The sequence below is a fragment of the Phaethon aethereus genome, assembly GCF_964289735.1.
Source record: "Phaethon aethereus genome assembly, chromosome: 26".
In the NCBI taxonomy this organism is placed as follows: Eukaryota; Metazoa; Chordata; class Aves; order Phaethontiformes; family Phaethontidae; genus Phaethon; species Phaethon aethereus.
In genome coordinates, this window is record NC_138602.1 from 2385642 (window position 1) to 2396193 (window position 10552).

Sequence of the window (10552 nt, forward strand, 5' to 3'; positions counted from 1 at the left end):
GGGTAGAAGGTGTTGGGGAGCACAACGGGCTGCAGGAGCCGGGGCGCCGGTGGGCCCCGGGGGCCACGAGGTGGGAGCTGCCTTGGTGGCAGCGCCATGGTCCCTTCTGGCTGTTGGCTGCTAAGGACTCTCTGGCGTCTCCCGGGAGGGAATGTGGGGGCTCCCCGTGTTCCACCCCACCCCAACAGCCTCCCCAGCCCCTCCTGGGGAGGGAAAGGGTTAAGGGGGGCCGGGGTGCCCCTGGTCCCTACAGTCGGCTCTCAGGAGCTGTGGATGCCGATGCTCTTTTTTTTAAATAGAACTTTTTGGGGGGGAAAGAACAAGTTGATTCACACGATCTGTGTGGGGACCGAGCTGCAGCTGTAGCCTCATTGTGCCACATGCATTTTGTGACTATTGTCTGTGCTTCTGCATGCTGCATTTGGCTGGAGTAATGCAGAGGTAGGAAAAAGGACCTTAAGGGCGTGAGGGAAGGCCATGCAGTGTCACTGGGAGGCATTTTTTCCCCTAGCCCTCCCTCAAGTAGTGTCATCAGGTCTTTTAGTCTCCTGACTGGGCAACAAGCAGCTCTGGATCCCCCTTGGACGGAGCTGTGCTTTCCCCAGGTGCGTGACACCCAGAAGGAGACTGTACCCGCTGCTGCATGTCCCAGAAAAAAAAAAAAGACTGGATTCTGCACAACATCCGATGACGAGATGCTGGGACTGTTTGTGCTCTACAGGACCCCAGAGACTGGGTTAGTACATCCCCCCACTCGTACTTGGAGGATTTGGCACTACCAAGGACATCCTGGTGGGAACAGAGGCCTCTCGCTCCCACTATGTGAACAGTATGTGGCATGGGGGAGTTGGAACAAGTCCTGCCGTGAGCTGGAGGCTAAAGCTCTCTCCTGGCCTGTATCCTGTTAATTAAGCAGATCGCGCTCTGTTAGTGAGGCACCTCTGGCTGCAACATTGTGCAAGGCCATCTGCAGCGCAACTTGTGGCAGGGACCGATGCTGGGGGAGTGAAGACAACTACGCTTCTAAAAACATAAAACTTTATTTCGTTTCAGAGCACAGCTAAGCAACCCTGCTCCTCGACACACACTGTCCTAACACCTCCTCTTGACTCGATGCCATGGGAAAGGGCCTCATCAGCTCTACCTGTAGGAATTTGCCTTGTGTTTAGGCAGGAAGGTGAAGCTGTTAGGTACGGGTCCCAGAAGGAGCTCACTGGAAGAAAGAAAGAAAGAAAGAACAAAACCAAAATTAAAAAAAAAACCAAAAACAAAATGAAAAACAAAACAAGGAGAGTTTTGTGTCCAGTACAGCAGAGCCACCAATACCCAGCTGTTGCATGGCCCTGTGGCTCTACAGCGATGGTGACTGCAGTCAGATGTGTCAAACCAAGCCTCTACCCTCCCGAAAATTTAGGGCTGCTGCACAAAACCACCTCTGGTGCTGAGCTTTAACCCTGAACCACAGTACTGGAGGGGTGCCGCCTCCAGGTTAAGGGCAATGTCCTTCTTGCTGGGGAGTCGCTGAGAGTCGATGCCAAAATGGGTTCCTAAGTTTGGTGACCTGAATACCAGCCTCACCGCTGGCAATGACATGCCTAAAATCAACATGAGCCTCTGAAAAGCTCCTCCCCACCTCTCGCTGTGCTTGTGCAGAGCCAAAACCCTGTTAGCGCCAAAAAGTATTAAGGTCAGATCCTAAAATGATGTAAGCCAGTTCTATTGTGATCAGATTTACCCTAGCTTAAGACTTCAACTATTTCACACTTTGGAACACACATTGTATTTTCAGTGCAGAATAATTTTCTTTCTAGTCAAGGAGGCTTAACTTATTTCCTGGATGCCGGTTCAATACAGCATCACTAAAACTTTCCATAAGACATGTCAGAGAGAGTATCCCAGCAGGGCATAGAATTGCATAGCAAGAGCCTGAATCTACAGCACAAAAGCAGAAATGGAGTGTGCTCAGAGAACCCTGCTTCTGGTTAGCATCTTCCTAAAATGAGCTTTAATGAATAAACCTAAACTACTTTAAAATTCTGAGTCCTTATGGTGATAAACGTCTATTACATGGCACTGCAAAGACCCCGGGTTACAAAGGTTTGTGCAGCCTAATGCAGGCCGGTTCCCCTTGAAAAATAGCATTTAAAAATTCTGATCAAAACTTGATGTAACATGGTTTTTAGGCAGCTGTTCCCAGTACTAACAAAATGGATGAGGATTACCAAAACCAGAGAAGGATGTAGCCATGCTCTATTTTTGCTAACCTCCGTTTCCACGAGATGGGAAATAGCAGCTGGCTGCTCCAGCTCTCATTTTTGCAAGCTCAAAGCCAGCTACGTCATTTCGAGCCCATGCCTGAGGACTCGTAGATGTGGGGGAAAAACATTTTCCTGCACTTTGTTGCATCAACTCAGAAATCAGATAATGAAAAATGGGGAAAACGCTCAGCTATCCTAACTTGGGGATGGGGACTACCTTCCTGCTTGGCATCTGTATGGGCCTGGCAGGGTGGGACTGTCCAGGCAGAGCACGGAGGGATTCGATGCTGAAAGCCCGAGACGTCCCATCGTTGCGCTCTCCTCTGTTGGCTCCTACGAGTGTCCTGGGATGAACAGCATGTCATGAGAGAGGTCAACTATTCTCGGTTTGCAGCGGGTACTGGATGACCAGCTGAAGCAGACACAGGGATTGAGAGCGCTCTTTATGGTAACTCCAAGGTCAGTTAAACCCTCAAAGTAAAGCACTGGTTAACCCTTGCTGCTTTCTTACAACCTCTTAAACTGATGGGAAAGAGTCGTCACCCGCTCTGTGGAGGACACACGCAGGCAGTGACTTTGTGCAGCTCTGTGATGTCCCTTCCTAGCAATTTAAATGAAATTCAGTGCTTTATTACCTAATTTTAATCCAATCATCCACGTTTTGGCTTGCCATCAGCGTCTCTAGATAGTCTCTCCCCATGTAGTAAGGTGGCCGCTCATTAATTTTCTGAGGTAGGTGTTCTAATAAGCCAACTGGAATATACCTGCAATGAAATGTAATGGCAGTGTGTGCTATTATTCAAACGGTACAGGCTTGCTGCGTTAAAGACCCTCTCGGCTGGGGAGAATTACCTGCACAGGAACGAGAGCCATTCCAGCAGGAACTTCCTGGTCTTCTCCACTCCCTGAGTATCTGACCCCCAGTGCTCAAGGCCATAGTTGGTGAAGTCTTTGAGGATATCAAATCTCTCACTGGAGGAGATATCCCAGTGTCTCTGTTCCTTAATTTCAGTGAAAATCCATGGTTTGATGAGTGCCCCTCTGTAGCCAAAAAAAATGTGCATTGTTATTCCCATGACTGATCCTTCTGAAGATGCCAACTAATTTAAGAGACTTTCCAGCACTTATTTGCCAGCCAATGCTGCTTTAATTTTTTTTTTTCAATTTCAACAGGAAGCTGCTGTAAGTTCCCACAGATGCAAACTGATTTTACCAATTTTCAAAGAGTAGTTTCACCAAGAGGAAACTTCTCATGTTTTGGGTCTAGGTATTTTTTTAATTCCTTTTTTACTCTTGCACCAACAGAGCTCAGAAGCGAAAGGGAAACAGGCACTTGCCTTGCAATCATAATTCCTGAAACACCCATCTGCATGGCTCGATTAGCATCTTCGTAAGACAAAATATCACCGTTTCCTGTCCAGAAGGAGAAGCCAGAGGTCAAACTGATACACGAGGGCAAGTCAAAATGAGTTAATCCAGGCAAGGGATAAAATTCAAAATGGACACAGGCTCCAAGAGCCAGATTGTCCAAAGAGGCGCTGGGGCTCCTCTTTAGAGACTCCCAGGGATGTTTCTGATTAATGTTCCCCTTACAGGAAAAGGAGAGCCTTCTTTCTTCTCCACTCCCAACAACTACCCTGAAGGTTTAGCTGGGACTGTCTGTGCCACAGTGCCCAAGGGGGAAAGCACCTGCTAAAAAACAAGTGTTCTGTGTCCTGCCTGTCCCTTCTCCTCCTGCTCTGTGCTCGTCACACCTGGCCCCAAGCACACGGGCAGATCTGGGCTGCACAAGAGCTGCTGGTAACTCACTCTGTTGTGTTATCAACAGCAGTAGGGATACTCCAACCTTTCCCCCGGGCTGAATGTCCTTGGGAGCCTGTTTTTTTTCTTTTTAAAAGATATTTCAAATCTAACATGCAGCACCTTCAGTCCACATGACAAAACAACAGAAACACCTACCAAAAAGAGGCATGGGGCTTGCTATTTTAGCACATTCTGCTATGTAGTCCCAGTCAGCACCCCTTGTGTACCGCTGTTCCCTGGATCGGCCGTGAAGCTGGGGAAGAAAGTCACAGTGAGACCTCACTGAATGCCCTGGAGGAGGCAGGGCAGGAGTGCTGGAAGAAGGTGCTTCAGCAAACAGCAATGACACCAGGCTGGGGTAAAGGATCCCTCTGGATCTACAGCCCAGCCAGCTGTTAACAGACCAGGCTGTGGAAGTGGTTAGCAGAGCTGAGAAAGGGCTGGATGCTTTCTGAGTAATGTTTTGGCTATTTGCAAGCCAGAGGAAGAAGTGACTGTTCATAGTGAAAGGGAATATTCACTGTGGGCCGGAACTACACATCCCCACGTAAATGAGATGTTCCCATTGCTTCCCCAGCCCTGCTATAACAAGGCTTATTTGGCTGAAACCTCTGTTCTGGAGCGCTGTAGGAACCATCTCCCTTTGTAATGGATACAAGGCTCAGGAGCACCTAGGAAAATGTTCTCTGCATCTGAAATTTTCTCTGTTATTAAGCAGAAAACACTAAAAGGTAGTACGCAGCTGGTCAAAGGCATTTGAAAGAGCTGCTCAGCTGTGAGGAAGAGTAAGGTCACCCCCACATCATACTCTAGGCCGACACGCAAGCAGAGCTCCCCAGACACCAGCCAACAATCTCACGCCACAACAAATATCCCTATACCGTGATCATGGATGCTCCCCACTCCCGGATCTTGGGGATTATTTTATGAGCCACATTAATCTTTTCTTGCACCCCTGTCCGTATCTTCACAGTCAGTGGGACATCCAGCACCTGCAGAAATGGGAGAGCAAGGCCAGACTGAGGTAGGAGTTGGCTCCGTCAGCTCATCTCCCGCTGCCGGCAGGTGCTCTCACTCACCGAATTCATCCCTCGGACAATCTGTTCAAACTTGTTGGATCGAGTCATCAGAGCACAGCCTCCTCCCTTGGGGACAAAAAGTGGCACAGTCAAGACCTTCTGCCTCCTTGCATAGCGAAGAGCCCCCTTGGAGCTGCTCAAGAGCAGCCCTGCACTCAGGGGATGCAGGTAAGACTTGGAGCATCTCAAGACTTGGAGAAATGCGACTCTCACAATAAAAAAAAACCCAAAGCCCTTTTCCCTCCCAACTTCTGCCTGCTGCCAAGGAGAGACAGCTAACCATTCCCTGCTTTTTGAACAGCTTATTTGCCTTCTCGCTGAAGTCTAGCGCCCATAAATGAACTGGAAGCTCTGGATCAGACTGGCAGGCAAAACACAGGCATCTATTAAAGGAAGCAAAATGTGGTGCAGCACGTCTTCTTACCTTCTTGTAGACCAGGTCAATGGGACACCCAACATTGATGTCTACAAAGTCCACTTCAATTGTCTGATTCAAGAGCTCTGCACATTTGGTCATCGTGTCTGGAAATGCTCCCTCCAGCTACCACAACGGGACAGGTTGCATGAGTTCAAGAAGCAGCTTTTCTCCTCGGAAGTGAGTTATCATTTATTTGGTTATCAAGATGATAGCACTCACCTGCACCCCAAAAATATCTTCGGTATGATGCCGTTTGAGGAGAGCCCACTCGGAGGACTGGCCCTGAAGCAGGTTTGTGCACACTGCCATCTCTCCACAGGTGACGTCTGCCCCGAAGCGCTTGCATATCCTTCGGAAAGGGAGGTTACCACACTGAAAGAGACAGCGGAGAGATGGTTTGCAAGGAGATTTGCTCTGTTCCAAATGTGGCAACGGCAACTTTTGACAAAAGGAGAGAATTATCTACCTACCGTGGTCAGTGGAGCCAAGTAGAGTTTGCCTTGGATTTCCAACTGGAAAACAACAAGGATGGAGGAGCATGTCAGCAGAGCTGAAACAGCAGCGGTTAAACAGGAAGATATTCCAGTGCACGAATTTATCACTTGTCTTGGGTAAAACTCAGTGGGAAGCCCAGGAAATCACTGGTTCAAGAACCTCAACTGTTCCAAAAGAATGTATTGTTTGGATAAAAGAACCAGAAACTTGAACCGCTGAATTTGTTTTCACTGCTCAGCTTGGGGAAAACTTGAAGCAGTTATAGATATAGAGGGATGCAAGACTGGCTAATGGAAGCAAGGATGGAGGTGACGAGGAGGAGAGGGAGGCAATGCTCACACCCCAGGAGAGCACCATGCAGTACAGACAAACCAACCAGCCCCAGCCTCGGCTCTCCTTGCAGAACATTTCCACACTCACTAACAACTCAGCCCCTGCTCTCCTTCACGTGCAAAGAGCTGCAGCTTCTCTTGGTTCTCACACCTCCAAGGACAACACCACAGCCCCAGGAGCTCACCTTTGTGCATCCTTCCTCTCATGACAGCAACGCAGTCCCCAGGCAGCTCCATCCTCTGCCTGCCTCTCACCCAGCTAAGAGGTCTCTTCTTTCTTTCCAAGCACAATCTCAACCACTTGACAGGTACACAAGAAACGGCAGCCCTCAACCAAACTCTCACTGCTCACCTTCTTCTTCTCACATGACCGCAGCTTTATAATATCTTCATCTGTCACCACGCCCACTGTTTTGATGGAGGAAGGCTCTTCACCGCCTGTGGGGCCAGGATTCTGCAAGGCATCTGGTTTGGGATCTTCTCCCTGCTCCAGTAGCACAGGACATTCGGGGCTGTCTCCCAGGCCCTCCTGGGGTGTTGTGCAGTTGGACATCTCTTGCTCCTCTGTAGAGCACCCTGTGGCTTTGCCTCCCTTCCCACCACCACCATGGGGCTTGGCCAGACCACGGAGGTACTCGTCAGCCTTCTTGAAGCTAAACTTCTTCTTGCGCAGCTGGTGCTGGAGGTCCTTGGAGAGGTTGTTCCTCACCAGTGACTTCCCTTCCCACTGCTTGGCCAAGTCCATGTTGATGATGTTCTGGTAGCCATCCCCAAGGTGGGCCTGGGCAAAGCGGCAGGTGACACCGTAAATGCACTTGCCAAAGGTTTCGAAGAGCACACAGCTGCGCCCCAGGTCGGCCGGCTTCATGGCCATGTACTCGCTGATGTCATGAAGGAAGCGGCACCGCGGGCCGAAGTAGCACTTCTCTGCACACCCCTTAAAACAGTAAAAAGGAGGTTAAAACCTCTGCCCTCCATTTGCCCACCTGGGCATGCCAGTACCTTCCAGCACAAGCAAGGCGAGCCTGGGTCTGCCCTGGCCAAGAGAGGGGCCAGAACTGCTCTGAGCACCCATCACTCCCCAGGTGATGTCAGGTGCCCCATGAAACACTCCCAGTAAGCTGACTGCTGGAACATGCCACAGAAGGGCAGTGACATACCCACCTGAAGGGACATTTTAGCACTACTGCTTCAGGGAAGCTGACATTTTATTTGTCCCACTCAGCTTCACCCTCTCCTAGTCAGCCAACGGAGCTGGTTTTGCCAACACAGCCCCCTGCTATGCTCCCCTGCTGGGCGTTTGCCCTGGTGCAGCTCTATCTTCAATATGCTTTCCTAGACTTAAAAATAAATGCAGCTCTTGAACAGAAGAGTCCACCAGGGTCCCAAATTCCCTGCCCCAGAGCAGCGTGGAGCAGGGCCCCCACACCGTACCTGCGTTACCGATGGACACAGCCTGCTCTGCTCATAGTGGTTGGGTTTCATACACGGCCTGCTCTTATTCTGCCCCCGGGCCCGCTTCCGCTCTGTGGGCTCCTTCTCCACTGCTCCAACATCCTCATGGCTTTCCTCATCCTGACCAAGGTCCTCTGACCTCACCCGTTTGGTGGGGGGCTCACTCTGACAGCTGCGGACCTCCTTCTTCTCCTGGACCTCCTCCTCGCCCTCACTGCCTGCCTGGCCGCTGGGCTCGCCCCTGGCCCGCAGGTAGGCATGGAACTGCTCCTTGGAGGCGAGGAACCTGCAGAGACACAGCACCCGTGTCACCCCAGCGATGGTGGGGAGCAGGGTGCCCGGGGAGACGGGGGAGGGGGGGCTGCCTGAGAGGAGGGGGGGCTGCCGGGGGTATGGCGGGGCCGGGCACGTACCTGGGCGGTTATGGAGGGGCCGGGCACCTACTGGGGATATGGAGGGACCGGGCATGTGGGGGGGGGGGGCGGTTATGGCGGGGCCAGGCACATACCAGGGGGTTATGGCGAGACCGGGCACGTACTGGGGATATGGAGGGGCCGGGCACGTACCGGGAGAGTTATGGAGAGGCTGGGCACGTACCTGGGTTATGGCGGGGGCGGGCACGTACCGGGGGAGTTATGGTGGGGCCGGGCACGTACCGGGGGTTATGGCGGGGCCGGGCACGTACCGGGGGGGCGGGAAGGGCAGGGGCGGGGCTGGGGTGGCCCTGGGCCCGCACTCACCCGGCGCGGACTGGCGCCACCCCAGCCGCCACAGCCGCCGCCGCCATGCTGCCCCACGCGACGATGACGCGAGGGGCGGGGCGAGACCACGTGACGGGGGCGCGTGGCTGGCGGGAGGGTATAAAAGGCCCGGCTGAGGCCAAGCCGCCTCACAGCGGCGGCTGGGGCAGGCTGGGGCGGGGTGTTGTTGCGCGGGCCGGGATCGGGTATGTGGCTGGGCTCGGTGAGGGGTCGCAGCGCCGCCGAGGGCCGTGTCTGTCCGGCTGTGGGAGCCCCGGAGCCCTCGGGGCTTTTGGAGAGGCCTGGCCTTGGGGGTAGGCAGTCCCGCTGCCCCGGGGAGCACCCAGGCTCGGGGCTGGTTGAGGGGCTGCCTGCAGCCCCCCCTTGTCGGGGCTACCCGAGCGGCGAGAGGAGGCTGGTGTGTGGCCCTTCCACACCAAGGGCTCTTGGTGTGGCTCTTCGGGGCACTTCTCTATTTTTGGGGCACTTCCTGGATGGCATGCTGTGATGGATCCAGTATTAACCCATGCAGCTGCTGTCCCAGGCCTTGCTCTCCAGGGGGAGCAGGGCTAGTCATGGCTTGAGGGACAGGAAGAAAACACCGATGGGTGTTTTGATCTTGTCTTGTGGTTTCTGTAGGGTTTGCTGATTTCAGAGAGCATGTATGGCTCTTCTGCCTTTTCATAGCTGTCAGCTGGAGAAGATGGAGCTCTCTGCAGAGATGCAGGGCAGTTGGTGTGGATTTTTTGTGTTTGGGTTTTTTTTAAGCAGTAAATGCAAGGCCTGGTTGCTAGGTGCTCAGCCTAAACTGAGGGGATGAGCCATCTCCTGTTGCACAGAGCCATAAATCTGCCTTGGAGCTGTCCCACGGGCAGAATTTTGTTGCGGCTGTTCCAGCAACAGGATTTTCCATATTACCCTTTGGAAACATTTTCAAGCTCAACCCAGCTGAGGCACAGGAGGGCTTTGTGTTTCCACTGCTGATCACCCATGGGAAGAATGGGTCTGTGCTCCTCACAGCGGGCTGCATGCCATCACGCCTTCCTCCTGCCATGGATGGGCTGCAGGATGGAATGGAGGAGCCGTTGAGACAAGGCCACCTTGTCTCTGGGGACTGGGGTTGTCCTCTGACATGGGCTGTAGCCAGCACAAAACTAACGCCAGATTTGAGGTGCTGCAATGCATTCCTGATGGCTGTGTTAGTGGGGCTGTCCTGCTAATGCAGTGAGCAAGGGCTGGTGCTTGTGAAACTGCCTGGAGTGCAGAGTTTGTCCTTGTGTTTGGTCTGTGGGTGGAAGTTCAGACTGAAAACCAAACTGACATGTCAGGTGTCACATGTTTGGTGTGAGACAGCACACACTGACCTGTGCTGCCTCTATAGCTGCCACGTCTTCCCTGTGTGCTTGGGACACTTGGTTACAGCCTTTTTCCAGGTCCCTAGTCCCTGCATGCCAAAAAACAGTGAGTGCCTCATCTGTGATCCTCTGAGTCTGTGCCTGGTGCACATGGGCCTTGAGCAAGAAAGATCTTGTAGTGAGGATGGTGATGTGTTTGGAGCGCTCCTGGATGAGGTTTCCTTTCCAGCTCAGGCTTACATCCATTCCTTTATGCTCTGTCATCTGCACAGCCTTTTCGCTTGCCTCATGCTTGGCCTGGGCTACCGAGAGGCTGAGAAAGAGCTGTGAAGTCCAAATGAAGAAAGACCTGTGTTCCATCTTCTTTCCTGTCCCCCTTTCTGCACTGAATCCAAGGGCTTTCCCAGGCTCTCTTACCCAAATCAAAAATTGCCTCTTTGTTCCCATGAGCCCAGGAAAGCAGGCTGGAGTGCGGCTTCAGCCCTGCATTGTAGTGCAGGTACCAACAAGAGGAGGCAGAAGGCAGCTGGTGTTTTTTGCATTTAGGGGTTGCTAGAAGCTGGTGAAGAGCAGCTGTGCTCGCAGTGTCGGGGAATTACTGCAGCTTGAGTTTGTTT

General features: G+C 52.5%; 1 protein-coding gene across 1 annotated transcript; it reads right to left on the minus strand.

Annotated features, from left to right (window-relative positions):
* Positions 1–1021: 1021 nt before the first annotated feature.
* DUS3L (dihydrouridine synthase 3 like) lies at positions 1022–8627 on the minus strand (the record flags this gene model as incomplete). The annotated part of the gene is made up of 13 exons (XM_082010990.1): positions 1022–1213; positions 2894–3022; positions 3111–3299; positions 3596–3671; positions 4218–4314; positions 4943–5053; positions 5141–5206; positions 5565–5681; positions 5778–5930; positions 6029–6070; positions 6738–7322; positions 7820–8126; positions 8581–8627. The coding sequence occupies 13 exons, from the start codon at positions 8625–8627 to the stop codon at positions 1141–1143; spliced, it is 1992 nt and encodes a 663-aa protein (XP_081867116.1). The 3' UTR covers positions 1022–1140.
* Positions 8628–10552: the final 1925 nt, after the last annotated feature.